The 20,383-nt window shown below is 45.0% G+C and overlaps 1 protein-coding gene across 9 annotated transcripts in view; it reads left to right on the top strand.

Moving 5' to 3' along the window:
- SPECC1 (sperm antigen with calponin homology and coiled-coil domains 1) overlaps positions 1 to 20,383 on the top strand; it is a 271,702-nt gene that overhangs the window by 75,958 nt on the left and 175,361 nt on the right. For all 9 annotated transcript variants that reach the window (XR_013446037.1, XM_078067987.1, XM_078067988.1 and 6 more), the window contains 2 exons: positions 5,005 to 5,175; positions 14,619 to 14,754. Coding sequence is in view for 8 of the 9 variants with exons in the window: in XM_078067987.1 (XP_077924113.1) it covers positions 5,029 to 5,175; positions 14,619 to 14,754 (283 nt within the window). In the remaining variant the exon portion in view is untranslated. The remainder of the gene's footprint in view (positions 1 to 5,004; positions 5,176 to 14,618; positions 14,755 to 20,383) is intronic.

Raw genomic sequence — 20,383 nt, 5'->3', positions numbered from 1 at the left:
TTATAGCCTGTGTCTTTTGATTGGGGCATTTAGCCCATTTACATTCAGGGTAACTATTGAAAGATAAGAATTTAGTGCCACTGTATTTCTGTAAGGTGACTGTTACTGTATATTGTCTGTGTTCCTTTCTGGTCTATGTTGCTTTTAGGCTCTCTCTTTGCTTAGAGGACCCCTTTCAATATTTCTTGTAGGGCTGGTTTTGTGTTTGCAAATTCCTTTAGTTTTTGTTTGTCCTGGAAGCTTTATCTCTCCTTCTATTTTCAATGGCAGCCTAGCTTGATGTAGTATTCTTGGCTGCATTTTTTTTTAAGATTTTATTTTTATTTATTTATTTGAGAGAGAGAGTACAAGCTGGGGAGAGAGGCAAAGGGAGAGAGAGAAGCAGGCTCCCCACTGAGCAGGGAGCCTGATGTGGGGCTTGATCCCAGGACCCTGGGATCATGACCTGAGCTGAAGGCAGACACTTAACCGATTGAGCCACCCAGGTGCCCCTAGGCTGCGTATTTTTCTCATTTAGTGCTCTGAATATATCTTGATATTTGCAACGACGTGTATGGAACTGGAGGGTGTTATGCTGAGTGAAATAAGTCAATCAGAGAAAGACATGTATCATATGACCTCACTGATATGAGGAATTCTTAATCTCAGGAAACAAACTGAGGGTTGCTGGAGTGGTGGGGGGTGGGAGGGATGGGGTGGCTGGGTGACAGACATTGGGGAGGGTATGTGCTCTGGTAAGCGCTGTGAATTGTGCAAGACTGTTGAATCACAGATCTGTACCTCTGAAACAAATAATACATTATATGTTAAAAAAAAAAAAAGAAAAAGAAGATAGCAGGAGGCGAAGAATGAAGGGGGGGAATTCGGAGGGGGAGACGAACCATGAGAGACTACGGACTCTGAAAAACAAACTGAGGGTTCTAGAGGGGAAGGGGGGTGGGGGGGTGGGTTAGCCTGGTGATGGGTATTAAAGAGGGCACGTTCTGCATGGAGCACTGGGTGTTATGCACAAATAATGAATCATGGAACACGACATCTAAAACTAATGATGTCATGTATGGTGATTAACATAACATAATAATAAAAAAAAGAATATAGTCAGTGGTATTTTGATAATGTTTAATAATTTAATAATGGTAATTTAATGAAACAGATGGTAGTTACACTTGCATAAGTGTATAGAGTTGTCAAATCACTCTGCTGTACACCTAAAACTAATGTAACACTGTGTCGAATATACCTCAATAAAAAAACTAAGAAATAAAAAATGAAATAAAATGTTTGGAAAATTTTAAAAAGATACCCCTGGGAAGGCCCTCTTCCCGCCCGTGCGGGGGTGGGTTCCTAGATCTAGTTGTAATTCCTTCATCAACTTGATCCTTTGAGATGGTTTAGGAGGATTTGCAGAAATCAAGGAATTAACAATACAAATCTTTTTTTTTTTTTAATTTCTTGTACTTGGCCAGAGCCCATCTATTTACTTTCTGTTACTAACTCACATCCACAGGGAAATTATTATTCACCCAGTATTCACACCTGTGTCCTCAGTAGCTAGGCTGTATTAAGGTTGGCGCCGATTCTCAGGATGGGAATGTGTCGGCTCTCAGTGTTTATTTTCCTCTCTACTCACCCTCTTTCGTGTTTCCGCAAGAAAATAGGCTGCTCTGTTTACAGGAGGGGCCCTTCCCTTAAATCGGGTATGTCTGGCTCCTGCCACTGAAATTGGTCTAATGGGTCCGTTGCTGTGTATTGTTGAGATTATGAAGCGGAGCGGCCCTCCAGCGAACACAATGAAAAGTGTTTGCAGGAAAGGCAGCTGATACCGGTTGAGTGCCTTTTATGTGCCTGGCCCTCGGTATCCATGTTTTCTTTTCATCGGCACTAATGACTCCAGTTTATTGGGGGAAGATGTTGAGAATCATGATGTTGGAAAAGCATGCCCGAGTTCACACAGCAAACAGTGATGCTGCGTTTGGACCAGGAGCGTTGGATCCAAAAGCCTTCCTGCTCTCCCAGGGGAGCAAAGACGATTCACAGAGGCCTTATCCATCCCTGGTGTGTAAGGGCCAATGACAGCTGGGTTTGAATCCTGGCTCCATCATAAACTCTGTGATTTGGGCAAGTCGCTTAACCCTCCTGAGCCAAAGTTTCCCCATCAGTAAAGTGGGGGTGATACCTCCTAGGGTTATGGTGAGGATTTACCCATGAGGAGCTCTTAGCAGAGTTACTCTCACACACTGTAACGATCTGGTTCCCTGTGTCAGAAGTGGGGTGCACAAAAGTCTGCAGCAATCTGGGAGTGGAGCCTATGGGCACCTGCTCCCCTTCCGGCAGGAGGCCTTCCTGGAAGTGGGTAGAGGGCTGGGCCAAAGCCGGCCAAGCACTGCCGATGGACAGCTTTGAGCGTAAACCTTTCTGGTCTGTTCCAGAAGAGCCCAGAGCCGGGTATGGGCAGAGCAAGGGAAAAGAGGCAGTCTCCAGACAACTTGGAGAACACTGGGAAGACACTGGTACAGGCTGGAGGTGAGGGCTGGGGCGAGGTTTAGTAATGTCCTAAGCCATGAGAAGGGGGAGCAGGGTGCAAAGCTAGTGTTGGGTCTGACTGGAGCGTTTTCCTCACACACCAGCTCTCATCCTCTTATCCATCCCTGGGAAGCTGCACTGATCCTGTGGAGCCCGATACTGCTCCAGGAGTCCCATCCCTACCTATAGGGTTCTCTTCTGGGTGCACACGAGTGAGACATTAATTATCTCATTTCTGTATATTTCGAATTTGGAAAGAAGGTGGCATTTGAAGGGAAGAATCTGGCTGGTGGATGGGTCCAAAATAGAAGGCTTGGTCTGGGAAAAATGATGGGAAAAAAAGAGTGGAGGGAGCCAAGAAAGGATAGCATGGCAAACAGGAGGGGTCCAGATGAGACACGCTCTCTGGTAATAATTTGATTGGGTTCAGAAGTTTCTAGGAGGAATGATGCAAGTGAAGTAACCCTGAGAATTTTGCCTCAGAGCAAGTAACTCATCAGTCTTTGAAAAAAGGCTGAACATTTTCCAGGTGCACTGCCCAGAAGATTTGTTGGCCAGATTTGTTGCCAGAGATTAAGAGAGGAGTTTAGATCTTGAGTTTTGAGCAAGAATCACCTTGGTCTTGGGCAGAATCACCTTATGTTTTCATAAAGTAAGCCCTGTAATAGTCATTTCGAACCAGTTATAATCATAACGTATGGATGCCTTGATTAAACAGATATTTTATTTGAGTCATCTTCATAAAGACAGACTGACATGTTCCAGGCTGGTTCTGTAGTAACTGGTAAAAGTAATCAGTCATGCTCTTCAAGAATTACTCAGGCCATGTCGGCTCATTTCTGTTGAGAGTCCCAATAAGATGAGTTACTGTGTAGTTGCCAATCTAGGAATGCTCTCGTTGTTGCCATGGAAACCAGCATTAAGCATCGCAGATCAAGAAAGAAAAGAAAAATAATTGGTGCTAAACCTCAGTAAAATACACAAGAAGTACTACAGAATTAAAAAAAAAAAATCATCACGATATCCGGCACCAAGCTGAGACTAATCAGGTTCAGCACTAAATCATAGAACTGAAATCATGGAGACGTTTTCTCAGAAACACTGGCGAGAAAACACGGCAAAGTCTTCACACACCTATCTTCACCTGTAGCTACGTCCCCATAGGGGCGGGAACAGCAGTGATGAGCTGCAGGTGGATTCTTGGACAGGTGTCACCGCCATCGAATCACTGGAAGTAGGAATAGGAGCTGGCTCGTCCTGGCTGAGAAGCGCCGTCAGTTGGGGATGGTGTCTTCCAGCCAGGAACAGAAGAGGTCACAGCCTGAGCTAGGCTGGGGAGGCAGCCTATTGTTTTTCCGATAGGTGGCTGGTGCCATCTACCCGGATGCGGGGAGGCTCTGGAGAGGGGGCCCAGAGCCGCTTGGCACCAGCTAGGATCCCTCCCTCGGGGACAGTTCATTAGACTTCCAGGTTCTATGAGTGTGGCCCCTGGAATTAGCTGTCTGTCGCCTACTGGTGTTTTTTTTAAAGTGCATTTTTCTGGTTTGTTTCTTTGAAGGGATGCGGCATTACCTGGGGTTTTGGTATTCTGTGCCACACCCTTGGTCACTGGAATACACAATGGCAGGGGCAGGGCTGGAGCTGAATGAGCCCCTAGAGAGCATTTATTCCTGTGTTATTGCGCTATTGATAGAAGAAAACGGGCTCGGAGAGGTCCGGAGAGGGCAGGCCACTCCTCACTCAGGAATGAGAACCCTGACTGCTGATGGCAAGCTTCAGGCTGCCTTCCACACCTCTGGCTGCAGGCTGTCCCCTCCGGCTTTTAACTGCAGCCTGCTCCTTAGCACAGATTTCTTTCATAAAACAGTTTAGTTTGGGGGGGGGCTTAACTCTGCCATACAATGTCACGTCCGGCCAATTAAAATATGCTCCATTCATTTTTAAATGATACCCATTTTTGCTTGAAAGAAGGAAAAAGCTATGCTTCTGTGAAATCCAATTTTCAAGTAATTCATTTAGATCCATTTGAAAATTAGGTAGGTTGTGCCCTTGTCAACCCCGAAGCTGCAAGGCTTGTGGACACAGAATGTCTTGACTCGAGCTGCCCTGTTTTAAGGGGATATGTATTTAGCATATGGCCATATAGTATAATAGCAGAGCATAATAATAGTATGTATTATACCATATACTAATACAGTTATACCCTGAATAAGAAGGAGCCGACATTTGGCTGAAAAGTAATGTCAGAGCATCAATTATATCGCAGGTAAGTTTCACTAGTTTGGTAAAAGCGGACATGAATTGTACAAAGTAGCCTTCACGCGAAGGTGTCAGCTCCAGAGAATACTCACCGTGCAGCCCAAAGAGAAACCTTCGATCTCTGTGATAACCGTGGGAACGTGGAGATGGGGGGAGAGCTCTGTGATGTTGCTCGGCATGTTCGAGTTGTGGACACATGTTTCTCTTTTCCGTCTTGTGCAGAAAGACGGACTCACTAGGACAAACATGAGGAGCGCAGCCAAACCCTGGAATCCGGTCATCAAAGCGGGCAGCCATGGGACAGACCGTGCACGGCCCCTCCCTGCGGCCCCTTCAGGCATGAAGAGTTCGAAATCTTCCACCTCGCTGGCTTTTGAGTCCCGGCTCAGCAAGGTACAGACCAAAACACCCAGCACATGGCTGCTGGGCGCCCCCCGGGAGCCCTGGGCGGGAGGACTGAAGAGGGCAGTAAGCAAGACTAGCAGCCTGTCGAGGTCAGGAAGGAGGCTCCCCGGAGGGTCCCAGGAGAACCAGCCCATCCTGACCCAAAGGAACAGAGCAAGGGCGGGGAGCAGGGGTGCTCTGGGCCTGAGAAAGGAAATGTGCAACATGCTTAACAGAGAAACTAAGATTCCGCTGCCCTGAATGATGTGGACTCTCCGGTTAGAGTTTTGCCCCCAGCACCCTAGCAGATGGGGGTCCAGATCACCAGTGATCTCCTCAATCCTGATCATGGAGTTGTCAATTCTCCATCTCGTCTTACTTGCCTGTCAGTAGCATTAACATGATTGATTGCGCCCTCCGTCTAGGAGTACCTTCTCTCCGTTGTCTCCTCCCTCCCTGGCGGCACCTCGGGGTCTCCGCTGCTGGCTCCTGCTCATCCTCTGGGTTTCTAATGTCAGGTGGGCCCAGGGTGCAGTTTGGGGAGGTCTCACCTCGTATCTAGCTGCTGTGTCACCCCCAAAGCCTCCCTTACTATCCTGAGATGAGATTCAGAGATCGTATAACCTGCCTACACACGTACTCTTGAAAAATCAATATAACATCCTAACTATAAAAGAAAAAGAAGAGGCAATCCATGTTTAATTAAATAATCTGTATTTGCCTCTGCATGTGCTTGAGCGTGACTGCTGATAGACCCAAGGTACTCCAAGGAGCACAAGGATGGGGCAGCTGTGTAGGAAGTACATTGTTTTTCCATGTAAAACCAAGGGATGCTCAAGGCTCAGATAAGGACAAAAGGTGCTCCCCCTCTGTGAATGTCTGCAGAACATGTGAGAGTTCTGTGGGATATGGGACAACGTCTGGGTTCCCCATCCTCCCACCCATTAAATACAAGTAGCACCTCCAATCAAGGGGATGACTAAACATGGCCCAGCCCGCCCAATTTCCAACAGGCTCCCTAAGTGAGGGTCAGCACTGGCCGAGTTGAGAAAAGTTGTTCTAGGTGTTAGCGTCTGTTCTCGTGAATTTTAATATTACAGTTGACACTTGAACATGGGTTTGAATTGCATATTTTCTACAGTACAGTATGTAAGTGTATTTTCTTAACATTTTCTTCTCTCTAGCTTACTTTACTATAGGAATACAGTATGTAATACAGATCACATACAAACTAGGTGTTAATCGACTGTTTACGTTACCCGTAAGCCTTCTGGTCAATAGTAGGCTATGAATAAAGTTTTGGGGGAGTCAATAGTCATACATGATTTTTGACTGCATTTTTGACTCCTAACCCCTGTGCTGTTCAAGGGTCGACTGTACGCATGGATGACATACGAATTTGCATCTCCATCCAGGAACCCTCCAGCTGCTCTTGTGACATCACCACTTAGATGTCTAAAAGGCACCTACATGGGCGCCTGGGTGGCTCAGTTGGTTAAGCAACTGCCTTCGGCTCAGGTCGTGATCCTGGAGTCCCAGGATCGAGTCCTGCCTCGGGCTCCCTGCTCGGCAGGGAGTCTGCTTCTCCCTCTGACCCTCCTCCCTCTCATGCTCTCTGTCTCTCATTCTCTCTCTCTCAAATAAATAAATAAAATCTTTAAAAATAAAAAAATAAAATAAATAAATAAAAGGCACCTACAGGGACGCCTGGGCAGCTCAGTTGGTTAAGCATCTGACTCTTGGTTTTGGCTCAGGTCATGATCTTGGGGTCGTGAGATCAAGTCCCGTGTCAGGCTCTGTGCCCAGCATAGAATCTGCTTGAGATTCTCTCTCCCTTACGCGTCCTATTGCTCGCTCTCTCTCTCTTTCTAAAATTAATAAATAAATCTTTAAAAAAATTAAAGTAAGTAAAAGGCTCCTAGAATGTAACATGTCCAAAACAGACTCCTTCCCCTCCACCTCCTGCGCCCCTGTGAATCTTCCCCTTTGAGCAACTTCATCCTCTTAGTGGTTCAGGCCATTCAGCATCTGGGACCCTGCTTTCCTCACATGCCACAGACCATCAGCAAAATGCCATCCCTTCTGCCTTCAAAATCGACGTCAGGCCAGCTGCCTCTGCCTCCCTTGGGACCCCCTGGCTCATGCCACCACCTTCCTTGCACGGCCTTCCTCAACCATCCCTGTGCTTTTGTCTTTGCACCCCACATTCTGTTCTCAGCGGAAACCAGAGTGGTCCTTTCAACACATATGTTCCATCACGTCTCAGGGCTCCCCATTTCACTCGGGCTGAAAAGCAAAGTCCTTGATATAGCCAATGATGCCCTGGAGATCCCATTCCCTCTCAGATGTCCTTGCCCTCCCCTCTGCTCTACCTCCCTCCTTCCAGGCTCCAGCCATATGCTCTCCTGATGCCCAGTGGCACTGCCCCTCCATGAGCTAGACGCACCTCTGCAGCAGCCTGTTTGCAGCTCCTCTGCCTGGAGCATTCCTCCCCCCGCCCCCAGCCCTGCACCTCTGCCAGTTCTTCTTTAAGTCTATGCTCAAATGTCACCTTATCAGATATCACCCCTGATCACTCACTGGAAAGTGCCCCTTGGGCCCCCATACACCCTCCTCGCCCTGCCTCATCTTCCTTCTTAGCTCTTACTCCCATTGTACACACCTGCTTGGGCAGCGTCTGTCTCGCAACGAATAGAACAGGAGCCCCATGAGGGCAGGGGCTGTGTGCTCTTTTGTTTCTTGCACAGCTCTGTCCCTCATGCTTAGAAAAGCACCTGTTCCCTGGCGGGCACTCCGTATTTATCAAATGCCCAAGGACACCAGCTCTTCTGGGAGTGGCAGTATGATGGGATGCTGGAATAAGGAGGAGCACGGTCTTGGGGTGGGTCAGACCAGGCTGAGTTGGGATCCTGCCTCGACCACTTTCTAGCTGTGAAACCTCAGGCAAGCTATGTAGTTGTCCTGAGTTCTGAGATGAAGATAATACCTTATTTGCCGTGAGGAGTAAATGTGGACAAAATGTGCTACCCATAATTTTGTTTATCATTCTATTACACTGGATTTGCTCATCATTTCCATGGTTTTTATTTTTATTATCTTTGACCCATAGCACATTTGGGAGACTTTTTTTTTTTTTTAAGATTTTATTTATTTATTTGAGAGAGAGAGAAAGCATAAGCAGGGGGAGCAGCAGAGGGAGAGGGAGAAGAAGCAGACTCCTTGCTGAGCAGGGAGCCCGACGCGGGACTCCATCCCAGGACCCTGGGACCATGACCTGAGCCGAAGGCAGACGCTTAACCAACTGAGCCACCTGGGCGCCTCAGGGAGACATTTTTAATATAGATTTTAAATTAATACATATACTTCAGACCATTAGAGCTTCTGGAATCTATCAAAATGTTTTTTTAAGCAGTGTTTAATAAAAAAGATCTGAAGCTCAGGTGGGTTTCCTGAGGACAATGAAATGCTGGCTGCTTCTGCCTGATAGGTAAATGTTTTTGGAAACTTGTTCCACGGGGAAAATGTCAGGGGAAAAGCAAATATCCATGTTGTCATCTCTGATGCTTGGGGTCTCCAGGACGTACTCTATAAAAGAGGAAGCGTTCGAGGGAAGGGGTAGCAGAAGGAGCTGTACCAAGCCTGTGCCTTTCTAGCCCTCGTCGTGTTTCTGCATTTCGACCATTCTCCCCTTCCCACCTCCAGCCGTGGGTAAAGGATCTGTTTCCCTCTGTAGTTTACTATGGAAATGGCAAGCGCACAGAGACATTGAGTGACAGTGACACCCATGCACCAGCCACCTGGATGCTACAGTTGCCATCTTTACTGCATTTGTTTTTGTTTTTGTTTTTTTTTTTTTTAAAGATTTTATTTATTTATTTGAGAGAGAGAGAATGAGAGAGAGCACGAGCGGGGAGAGGGTCAGAGGGAGAAGCAGACCCCCCGCTGAGCAGGGAGCCCGATGCGGGACTCGATCCTGGGATTCCAGGATCATGACCTGAGCTGAAGGCAGTCGCCCAACCCACTGAGCCACCCAGGCGCCCCTTTACTGCATTTGTTTTATAGTAAGTGGATACATATGGGATGGATAGATATATTTGAGCTAGTCACAAACAGGAAAACTGAAACAAAGCCACCAAAGTGAGATGAAAGGCCCTACTTCGAATATTGGCCCCAGCTGCAGGAGCAGTGTAAGAACTGGGTGAGGGGCAAGGAGCCCAGGTGGTCCGGAGGATGTTGCTGTAGGTCTTCCGTGGGCTGCTCAAGCCCAGTGCAGGAAAGGAAAGCCCTGGGTGCTCGGATGCGGACAGGCCACTTCATTCTGGCCATTAATAAGGCCCACGTCTACGTGTCAGGACCACCTTCGTTGCAAATGGCGAAGCGTTGGCTTGAGGAGCTTCAGCAGAAAAGTGGATTGAGCAGATCCTAGGCTCCCGTGTCACTGGGGGTAGAACAGAGGTACAAGACTGGAGCTCAGAGAGGCCGGCACCAGGGACCAGGACATGCCAGAACACTTTCTCTGCCACTCATCTCTGTTCCTTCGCCTCCTGACGTCTGTTCTCCTGCGGCTTGTATTACAAAGCATGGCTGCCAGCAAGCCCGCGCACCCCACATCCCTTGGAAGACCTGGCTGCTTTGCTTACTTCCAATTACCTCTTTTGCTTACTTCTGATTTGTTAAAAAAAAAAAAAATCAAACAACAAGCAAAAAACTGGGAAAGGTCTCTGCTTGGCTAAGCATGAGTCATATACTGACCCTGGCCAATCTCCTGTGGCCAGGGGGGCCAGAGGGCCCCCCTCTCGGAAAGCAGGGCAGTTTAGGCATGTTCTGCATGACGCTTGGGGACCCAGCCAGTCTTACGTAATCATTCTCCGGGAGTCTCCCTACCTGTGCTGCCTGATGCACCAGCCACTGGCCACGGGTGGCAGTTGAGCCCTTGAAATGTCAAAATTAAATGTGCCTTGGGGCACCTGGGTGGCTCAGGCATTAAGTGTCTGCCTTCGGCTCAGGTCACGATCCCGGGATCCTGGGATCCAGCCCCGCATCAGGCTCCCTGCTCGGCAGGAAGCCTGCTTCTCCCTCTCCCACTCCCCCTGCTTGTGTTCCCTCTCTTCCTGTGTCTCTCTCTGTCAAATAAATAAATAAAAATCTTAAAAAAAAAAAAATTAAATGTGCCTTAAGTGTGAAATACACACCCGATTGTGACGAGTCAGTGCCAAAAAAATGTAAAATGCCTCATTCATATATTTTACACTGATAATATTTTGAATGTGTTGGGTTAAGAAAATATATTTTTTATTTAAATGTTTTATTGAAAATTTAATATTTACAATTATTGTTTGTATTTTTCTCTTGTAATTTTAATTTAAAAACTTAAAATTTTTTTTATTAACATATAATGTATTGTTTGTTTCAGGGGTACAGGTCCGTGATTCAGCAGTCTTACACAATTCACAGCGCTCACCATAGCACATACTCTCCCCAATGTCTATCACCCAGCCACCCCATCCCTCCCACCTCCCTCCACTCCAGCAACCCTCAGTTTGTTTCCTGAGATTAAGAGTCACTTATGGTTTGTCTCCCTCTCTGGTTTCATCTTGTTTCATTTTTCCCTCCCTTCCCCTATGATCGTCTGTCTTGTTTCTCAAATTCCTCATATCAGTGAGATCATATGATACTTGTCTTTCTCTGACTGACTTACTTCACTTAGCATAATACCCTCTAGTTCCATCCACGTTGTTGCAAATGGCAGGATTTCGGGGGTTTTTTGATGGCTGCATAATATTCCATTGTATATATATATACACCACATCTTCTTTATCCATTCATCTGTCGATGGACATCTTGGCTCTTTCCACAGTTTGGCTATTGTGGACATTGCTGCTGTAAACATCGGAGTGCACGTACCCCTTCGGATCCCTACATTTGTATCTTTGGGGTAAATACCCAGTAGTGCAATTGCTGGGTCATACGGTAGCTCTATTTTCAACTTTTTGAGGAACCTCCATACTGTTTTCCAGAGTGGCTGCACCATAAGAAAATATATTCTTAACGTTAATTTTTGCTTTCCTCTCACTTTGTTAATGTGGCCACTAGACATACGCTGCTGGTGTTATATTTCCATCGACAGTGCTGTGCTAAACCATTGGTTCTCAGAGTGTGGTCCCCAGGTCAGCAGCAGCAGCAGCAACTGGGAACCAGTTAGAAATGCAGATTCTCAGGCCTTGCTCCAGACCGTGGGAATCCGAAACTTGGGGCTGGCGTGAGGGGCAGATTGGAGGCTGGGGTTCAGGCAGCAGTCTGCATGTTAACAAGCCCTCCAAGGATTCTCATGCGCCCCCGAGTTCGGCAGCCACTTCTCCAACCATAACCCGGTTTCTACCTTTGAAGATGGGATTAGGTTTCGTGTGATTTTAGAGAGCTTCAGATTCCACCACTCCCCCATCTTTGTGGAATCCAGAGGAATTTCTTAGTTACATTAATCTGTGAGCTATTTAAACTTTTTCCTTTTGTAAGCTTTCATGTGCAGGTGCTCAGCAGCTTAAATATCAGTGAAAGCATTATTGAAAATGCTTATTAAACATATCAAAGTAACACCTGAAGTGCGTACCTGCCCAGTGATCATCTGTAACAAACCAGAAACCTCAAGCGGTGCCCAAGTCGCATTCAGGGACCAGCAAACAAAGCCCAAAGCGCAGCCGTGAACAGAGACAGAACAAGAATTACTAAGACTCGTAGCTTTCCGTGTCTGACGTTGATGTCGCAGCCAAAACAGAGCGATAGAGGAAGAGGTTTGCTGCAGAGGAAAAGAAGGACCAGCTTTTAGTCTGTATGTGCTGCCTCCTGGGGGAGCTTCTGAGCAATAAGTCCTTCTCAGATGGGATTCCTTGTGGAAGGTGCCCCCCCCACCCTGTAAATGCCTTGCTGCCTCCCAAACTCCCCACACTGCGCGGGAAGGAGATAGCCTGCTGCTGGCAATAACACATCTGGGGTGTCCTTCCGCCTGGAAGGGGCAGGATCCCATCTCTTTATAACACAGAGTGGGACCACGAAGGGCTAAGTCTCCCACTGCTTGCTGACTCCGGTCCTCTGTGGCTTCCGCCTGTCATCTCACCAAGGACCAAGGACCGGGCTCTTAGGGAAAGGGGGAGTGGGAGGAGCAAGTCCCCCGTGGGCCACGCCCAGGGGCGGAGCCTGGAGGTGGGTGGAGGCTGTGGGTGGGATTGCAGGAGGCAGTTTCAGTGCGGGGAGGGGGAGGGCCGGGGTTGCACTCTCATTTGTTGGATTCCTCCCATTCTGGTTTGCAGACCGAGCCTTTGCTCTCCCGGCCTTTTGCTGTGGAGTTTGATTATTCCACACTCCGCATCAGACTTACTGATTTTAGTTCTGTCCGAGAATCAGATAGAGGTCAGCAGAACCAAGTGCATATCATTTGCATTGCTGCGTTGGAAATTTCCCTTAACTGCAACGATTTCCCTTTGTCATTTGACGTGTTGTGCAGGGAATTTTCAAAATCTAAAATCAGAACTGATTTTCTCTGGGGACCCAACGGAGGCATCTGGGCATGCTTGTAGGCAGAGCGAGTAAATTTGTTTTTGTTTTTGTTTTTCTATTGAGAAAAAGTTGCTGACATCATGAACTATTGTCATTTAGTATTAAACACATATTTCACTGGTGACCTGACAGATAATTTGAGAGGCTGGAGAAATTGGGTGCAGGGGCCCTTGTTACTCTGAGACAGGAGGTAGAGAAACAGTGATGGGGCCCCTGTAGGAAGGGCAATCGAGTGACTTCGAGGGACTTCTGCCACGACCCAAGTGCCTTGTTTAGTCTTGTTGTTACACTAGGGGTCTGTACTATTGGCCAGAAAATACAGTTCTGCTCACTTCTAGGGACTGGAAGTGCATGCAAATCATCATTTCGATATTAGCTATTTGTTTTTAAAATGAATAATTTGTTTAAAGACGTTGACCAGAATTTCTGGGCTAATATTAAGACTTTTGCCATCTTCCCTCTTTTAGAAAGTGGGCTATGGGGAGTTACTGTTTCATGAGTAGATAGAGTCTCACTTCGGGCTGATGGAGGTGGATGGTGGTGATGGTTGCACAACCATGGGAATGTATTTAATGCCACCGAATTGTACACTTAAAATGGCAATTTTTATGTATATTTTATCACAATAAAAAATTTTATAAAAGAACAATGGGGAGGAAAGGAAAAAAGTAGACTAGCATTTGTAGGGGTGGAACCAGGGCTTCGCCCAAATTACAGCCCACCCCTCATTTTCCTTTTTCTTTTTTTTTTTTTTTTAAGATTTTTATTTATTTGACAGAGAGAGACACAGCAAGAGAGGGAACACAAGCAGGGGGAGTGGGAGAGGGAGAAGCAGGCCTCCCGCTGAGCAGGGAGCCCGATGTGGGGCTCGATCCCAGGACCCTGGGACCATGACCTGAGCCGAAGGCAGTTGCCTAACGACTGAGCCACCCAGGCGCCCTCATTTTCCTTTTTCATGCTGCTTTCTCCAGATGTCAGATCTTTTCGGGATGGCTCCGGGCATCTGCCTGGCTCCAGCCTTCTAGTACTATGCTTCTTCAGAAATATTCTTTCCAGAAGACTTACCATGGTTGAGAAAATATATTTGCAGTGTTTCCCATTAACCCTGAATGTAATTTACCGGGGCCAGAACTGTGAGCTCATTGAGGGGCTCCCCCCTCTTAGACTTTAATTCCTTTCAACGAATGTTTGTTATGCTATTTTTGGGACAGGGGAGAGGTTTCTTCTGCTTCCTTTCTGTCCTCCATTAGCAGTGTTCTTCTGGCCTCCCGAAGGTTCCTCTCTTCCCTCTGAACATGTTGTCTGTGTGAGATCATACACAGAGTGCCTGGTGTGGAGCACATGGTACAAATTCAGATCATTTCTATCTTTTCCTTCTACTCCCTCCATATATATGTGCATGTATATATATATGTACGTATACATATATACACATGCATACATATATATACACATACATCTCTGTAATTGAGATACGTATTTTTAAGCTGTTTTTTGTTGTCCTTGAATTTTTTGTGCATTACCCTATCTTGCTTTTTGTGCATCTCACAGTTCTTTCTTCATCGGCTCCCATCTTTAAAAAACAAAAACAAAAACAGGAAAGCAGGTTTTTAAAAAAAAAAAAAACTCAATATTTGAAGTGTGACATGATGGGTAATATTCATAATCTTATAATATTCTTTGAAACAGTAATGGAAGATCATACTCGGACCTGTAAATGATAGACACAGGTTTGTCTGGGTTTGCATTTTTCCGCTGCACGTGATTGTGCTCCTCCAAGTGCCTTTACTGCATCTTAACCACTGGGCAGGTGGTACCGCTCAGTGTTTTCTTGGTTTATAGCACTCCTTACTGATAATGTATGCTTTCGTCCTCTGTCTTTCCCTCTACCTGTCTCTTAGCTCAAGAGGGCCAGTAGTGAGGACATGCTCAACAAACCAGGAAGTACCACCGCTTCCGGGGTGGCTCGACTGAAAAAGACTTCGACAGCTGGAGCCATCTCTGAGCTTGCTGAGAGCCGCCTGAGGAGCAACCCAGGTAGGAAGGACCCAGGTGGGAAGGCCCCACGTGGGAGGGCCCCAGGTGGGCCCCAGGCAGGAAGACCCCAGGTGGGAAGGACTCAGGCAGGAAGGTCCCAGGCAGGAGGGACCTAAGCAAGCCATTCATCTTGGCGCTATGAAAAACCTTCCACGATTCCTGCATCCCTCCCCTCATCAGATGTGTGTTACTGGCCCTCACTCTGGGCGAAGATGGGGGTTTAGGCAACAATGTCCCCGCCCACGGGGACGTTACATCTAGTGAGGAGACAGACAAGAAACAAAAGGTAATGAAGAAGACTGGCTCCCTCTGTCCCTGCAGCAGTCCATCTGTCACCACGTGTGTGAAAGGCGCTCTACCTTCTGGGGCTGTCTTGGTGTGAGGTGCGTTAGCTGAGTGAATGAAGCCTGCAGGCCTCTTGAACACGTGGGTGTACGACATCCTTCCTGGATCCTCTGGAAACCTGGAAAAACCCTCTGAGTCACTTAGGTGGTGGTGGCCATGGGAACCCGTGAACTTTCTGTTTCCCTGGTTTTCTGAGAATCAGAAAAAAGGTTTTTTAACCATTATATTTGAGTTCAGAGCATGGGAAGCATCAGAAATGTATTTAATTTTCTTTGGGCGCACATATATAAGAGAGCTAAGATTTCCATGGTCCAACCATTATAATGCAGATCTCCATGCATTGCTAAATTGTCTAAGATGGGAAAATAGCTGAAATATGTCATTATTAATTTATAATGGAGCTTGAACAGTAGTATACTTATGATTTTTGCATTCTGCATAAAATACCACAACCCAGATTAGCTTTCAAAGGTGTATTTTAATTTACTCAGTTTTCAAAAAGTTGAATCTACGAAGAGTATATATGACTTTTTTTTGGGGGGGGGATGTAAGGGCCTCATATTTCTATACATTGGTTATACTATTTTAAGGACTGGTTTCATACTAAATACAGACATTTGGTTTTAAAAATACAACAAGTAAAAGTACAACTTCTTTTTATCATGCCAGCCTAAACATTAATTCCAAAAGTTAACAAAGCACCGCTAAAAAAAAATAACAGAATCCTCTCACTCTCAAATATTGAGGTAAAAATGTGGGATCGAAATATTAGCAAGTGGAATTCAACAAGAAATTAAAAGAATAATAGTGTAGATCACAACCAACTGGATTTATGCTCTCCAAGAATGTGTTAGTATTTGGAAATTTAGGAATATAATCTATTTACAACATTAATAGACCAAAGGAGAACCATTGGTCATCTCCATAGAGATGGAAGACGTGTTTGGCAAAATTAGCAATCTTTCATATTTAAAAACAAACTTTTGGTATACTATAAATGTACAGATACTTCTCTAGTGGGGTTAAAATATATGTATCCCAAGCCAAAGCTGGAACTGTCCTCAAGGGTGAAATCCTGGAAGTATTCCCATTAAAGTCAAGAATGATTCAAGATTGCCTCATTACCAGTGCTATCTAAATTTTTCTGCAAGTATTAGCCAAGGCAGTGAGACAGGAGATCTCCAGCTACAGAAATATCAGAAATGAGGAAACAAAATGATGATTTTCTGCAGAGGATAACATTGTACTTGAGAAAAATGCTTAGAATTTCCTGGAAATTGTATCATTAGAAAAAACTTAGAATGTCCTGCAGATCTATTAGATACAATAGGAATTTAGCATGTTGTTGGTTATAGAATTTCAAATATAAATAGCTTTCTTATCAGTGACTGGTTAGAAGAGATAAATAACACAAGAAATGATCCTCTTTATAAAGGAATGTAAAAGGTAAAATACCTAGGAATAAGCTTAATATTACAAGACCTACATTTTTTATTTTTTTTTAAAGATTTTATTTATTTATTTGACAGAGAAAGACACAGCGAGAGAGGAAACACAAGCGGGGGGAGTGGGAGAGGGAGAAGCAGGCTCCCCGTGGAGCAGGGAGCCCAATGTGAGGCTCAATCCCAGGACCCTGGGATCACGACCTGAGCCAACCTGAGCCAAAGGCAGACGCTTAATGACTGAGCCACTCAGGCGCCCCTAGCCTACACTTTTTTTTTTTTTAAATCTTAAAACTCTTTTGAAGGACATAAAAGACGTAAATAAGTAGAAGGATACACATGGTTCTTGAATAGGAAGGTCAAATATAATAAAGATTGAATTTAATAAGTATAATATCTTAACTATAATAACATTGTCTAAATTATTCTATAAATTCATTTTCATCCCAATTAAGATATCAGCGGGAATTGACTGGGCGCGCAAACACTGGTAAAATGATACTGGGTTTATCCAAAACAGTGATTCTCAACGGGGGCCTTTTGCCCTCCACCCTAACCCAAGGAACAACCAGCAATGTCTACAGATATTCTTGTCATAATTAGGGGCCTACTGCTGACATCTTGTGGGCAGAGCTCAGGGATGCTGCTAAACATCCTACAACGCATAGGACAGCCCCCACAATAAAGAATTATCCAGGCCAAAATGTTAATAGTGCCTCTGTTGATAAGCCCTGATCTAGAAGACTAAATATTCCAGAATAACCAGAAAATCTCTAAAACACAGTAATCAAGGGACTAAGTTTAAACATCTTGGAACTGGAGAACAGATATGCAATTCAGTGGAACAGTGGAGAAAGTCCAGATTACACCTAGGGTAGTATATATACAGGATAGAATGGGATAAAAGTGGCATTTTATATCAAGATAGATAATTCATTGGAAAATAATGACTGATTGGGTCTTTAGGAAAAAATAAAGCTGGATCCTGATCTCATTCCTCTCATCAAAATAAATTCCAAGTGGATGAGAGAGTTCGATCTTAAAAAGCGAAACCATGAACGTGCAAAGAGAAAACCTCAGAGTCAGTTTGTAGTCTTGGCCTTGGAGGGTCCTTTCCAAGTAGGAACAAACACAATAGCCATATAAGAAATGATGAAAAAAAAATCACATAAATATAAAAACTTGCTTTGTAAAAAGCAGAAGTTTTTGCAATACAGGTAGCAAAAGGCGTATTTACACAGAGCTTATATAAATCAATAAGAAAAAGAAAAATGATACAATAAAAAATGGCTAGTTCACATTAAAAAGTAAAGACAGGCACTAGAAAGATGCTAAGTCTCACATAGAGGTAAAGAAATGTGACAAAACAAGAATTGGATATACTATTTCCTCTCATCAATGAGCAAACATTAAAGGCATTTCTGGTGTTATTAAGGGCACGGGGAGCCAGGACCCCACCTATAGTTGATGTACAAGGATAGTTTGATAATATCTGTCTACGTATGAAATATGTATAATCTTCCACCAAGGATCTCCTTGGCATTTAATATTATTGATTTACTTGAAAGAGGATGGCAATACGTGTGGACATGCTGCAGCATTATTATAACTGTAATTATAACTGTAATACACGTAAGCGTGTATCAGTACAGAGCTGGTTGCATAATGCGATTTTGGTCCAGTGGAATAGTACGCAGCCTCGAAAACGGACACAGTAGATTCGTATGTACCAATAGGGAAAGATCAAAGTACGTTATGAAGTGGGGAGAAGACCATGGTGCCTATGGCATGATCTCATTTGCTTTGATTTTTTTTTTAAAGTATACATTAATTTAATATTTGAAATCATAACTTTTTTTTCTGGAGGGATTAAAAATGGTTATCTTTGAGGAGTTACCAGAATTGAAAGTGGTGGGGGGAAAGACTTCATATTAGATCTTTCTATACTGTTTGAAATTTTTTAAACACATACATACAATGCTTTAAAAATTAAAAACAGAGTAAAATACAGGTCATAACTTAAACTTTTTTTTTTTTTTTTTTGCGTTAACCAAATCTTCCTCTTCTACTTGCCTTTTGTGGTGTTTATTAACCATTTTGTTGATGAGCTGTTTAATTGTTTGATCACAGCATGTCCTCCCTTTGTTCAGGATTCCAGAGAAAGACTTGGGTTTAATCCTGGCTCCTAAAGTGGGCTCACTCCCACAGCCCCTAGGGCATTAGCATGCTTATTTGTCAAATTAAGGAAATACCTGCATATCTGCTACATGGTGGTGTCCGTCAGGACAAAGATCTTGAGTATGTTGTCTGTCCTCATAAACTGTAATGGGCTATTGGTATGCAAGGTAAAATTGTTACTCCTATAGTTTCTATTCGAATTCAGTTTACCCCCTTCTTTATTCCAATGAAATTATGTCCTTTGAATTAATAGAGTTGAATTTGAAAATTACATTTTGTCTCTGGAAATTTATTTTTAAGTGTAGGCAGTCCTCAACAATTTTTTAAATCAGCTTTTGGACAGCTGGTGCTCTTGTGCATTTGTCATGTGTCCCCAGACTGCCTCATTCATGGTGAATCCAGACCCGTGCATCTGCCCGTGAGCCAAACTGTGGGGTCTCATGGTGATGATGCCCCTCAGCCAGTGCTTCTGGGCTGTAGGTGCTCCCACCCCTGCGGTGGTCCAGGAGTGTGAGGTGGTCATTTGAATGCTGGATCACATTTTGTTTTTTTTTTTTACACACACAAGAAACAGGGAAACAAACGTGCTCATACTAGTAATGGGTGCAGATTTTTAAATCTCACTACCATGGAGACAAAGATGGGAATGATTTAGTGTATTAGAAACGGCACCCCCCCATCGGATGCTGGACTTTACCAGACTTCCATCAGTTCTCTCCACGTTGAGCCGTAAAGAAAAAGAATGAAAGAAGGGCCAGACGAGTTTGACTTTGTAACTCCCACGCCCACCCGAAGCTTCCACGCCCAACATCCACTCCTACTGATTTTCTAGATCAATATTATCTACCCATCTGTGTTACAGCCCAGATATGTTCTTCTTCCTTTTCTCCCTAAGGTGCCCTTTGTGTATATCTCATCTTACCCTAGGGGAGTAGATTTAGAGAACGGAGTGGTCCCTTGTGTGTAGGTAGACTGCTGCCCTCCCTGCTTACCCCATCTGCGGCTCCATCTCCAGGGTCCCAGGAAATGTTGTGCGCACCCGCAAAGCTACAAAGGAATCCAGCCACTAGATGGCAGCCTTGCCAAAAGTCAGCCGTGCTCTTCCGCTCTGAGCCCGGATTTTCAGGAACCCTGTAACTACCAGACTTGAGAAACAATCCTTCTTTTTACTCATTCATTAATTCAACAAATATTTTTGAGTGCCTGCACATTTTATGTGCCCAGCACTGTCGTAGGAAAAAGGAATCATCAGTGAGCAGGACAGAGACACCTGTGTTCTTGGAGCCACATAGACAAGATGTGGAAGAGGTGATGAAGTCAGCCAGGTAGAAAGGGGTGACCCATCCAAGAACAGTGAGAGGCTACCGTGGCTTCAGCCCCATGCGCGAGGTGGACAGCAGTGGGAGACCAGGGCAGAAAGGCCAAGGAACAGAAGAGTGACATGATCTGACCTCATTCTGAAGGGAGTGCTTGGCTGCTTGCTGAGCACGGACAAATGGAGTGGGAGGCCAGACCAGAGGCTGGCAAGGAGGTGGCCTGGGCTGGGCTGTAGCCGTGGAGCTGGGAGCCACAGTTGGCTTCTGGGTATACTTTGAAGGGTAGACTCAACAGCTCTAAACTCTCCTGATGGGTTCTTATTTTTTTTTAATGATTTGAATTTATTT

The sequence above is a fragment of the Halichoerus grypus genome, chromosome 2, assembly GCF_964656455.1.
Source record: "Halichoerus grypus chromosome 2, mHalGry1.hap1.1, whole genome shotgun sequence".
Classification (NCBI taxonomy): Eukaryota; Metazoa; Chordata; class Mammalia; order Carnivora; family Phocidae; genus Halichoerus; species Halichoerus grypus.
This window is presented reverse-complemented; position numbering and strand designations above follow the sequence as displayed.